Here is a 1,181-nt window from a genome sequence, read left to right on the forward strand (position 1 = left end):
TATCAAGAGCAGTGACACCAGAGAGTAAAGGTGTAGGGGAGAAGACAACAAAGGGATTTTTACAAGCAAAACTTTAACAACTGAATTGGAATCCCAAGTAGATTTTAAGCAGAAAACCAGCTAGAGGTTAAACCAATGCCCAGTGTATTTGTTTAACATGAACGGAAAGATACCTTCATCTATGTACAAAGATGTTTGCTTGGAATTGTTCTCCAGAATACCTCATAAAAAGGAATTTCTTAACAATTAGCAATTTCTGACATTATGACTGTTTCCTTCTTAGCTGGTGTTTTATCATAGTTCCGTAAAAAAAAAAAAAAAAGAAAAAAAGAAAAACACTCAGGAATTCACAAATTAGACAAAACAAAATTAGGTACCAAGAGGGAAACGTATTATTTCATAGAATTCCTTTTGGCCACCCCACAGTGAGCTGGGACAATCTGAAGCTAGGGTAAACTCCATTGGAAAGGCTTTCACTGAGAATCCATCTGGTACTAGGCAACTAAGAGAACCACTCAGAATGGAGTTCTGGAACTACACATTGGGAATTGAGTTCATCTTGGTGGGGATTCTGAATGACAGCCAGTCCCCTGAACTTCTCTGTGCCACAGTCGCAGTCCTGTACATGTTGGCCCTGACCAGCAATGGCCTGATGCTCCTGGTCATCACGATGGATGTCCAGCTCCACGTGCCCATGTACCACCTGCTCGGGCAGCTCTCTCTCATGGACCTCCTGTTCACATCTGTTGTCACTCCCAAGGCCCTTGTGGATTTTCTGCGCAGAGAAAACACTATCTCATTTGGAGGCTGTGCCCTTCAGATGTTCCTGGCACTGACACTGGGTGGTACAGAGGACCTCCTACTGGCCTTCATGGCCTATGACAGGTACGTGGCCATTTGTCATCCTTTGAACTACACAGTCCTCATGAGGCCGAGGGTCTGCTGGATCATGGTGGCCACATCCTGGATCCTGGCATCCCTGAATGCTCTAGGACATACCATGTACACCATGCACTTTTCTTTCTGCTTGTCCTGGGAAATCAGGCACCTGCTCTGTGAGATTCCACCCTTGCTGAAGTTGGCCTGTGATGATACATCCAGGTATGAGCTCATGGTATACGGGACAGGTGTGACTTTCCTCTTACTCCCCCTTTCTGCCATTGTTGCCTCCTACACACTAA

General features: G+C 45.2%; 1 protein-coding gene across 1 annotated transcript; it reads left to right on the forward strand.

Moving 5' to 3' along the window:
- Positions 1–427: 427 nt before the first annotated feature.
- Positions 428–1,174, forward strand: LOC103583902 (olfactory receptor 2AG2-like; the record flags this gene model as incomplete). Its single annotated transcript, XM_008565088.1, has 1 exon — positions 428–1,174. A coding segment is annotated over exon 1 (654 nt), but the record flags the coding sequence as incomplete, so codon positions are not given.
- Positions 1,175–1,181: the final 7 nt, after the last annotated feature.

The sequence above is a fragment of the Galeopterus variegatus genome, unplaced genomic scaffold, assembly GCF_000696425.1.
Source record: "Galeopterus variegatus unplaced genomic scaffold, G_variegatus-3.0.2 Scaffold30221, whole genome shotgun sequence".
Lineage (NCBI taxonomy): Eukaryota > Metazoa > Chordata > Mammalia > Dermoptera > Cynocephalidae > Galeopterus > Galeopterus variegatus.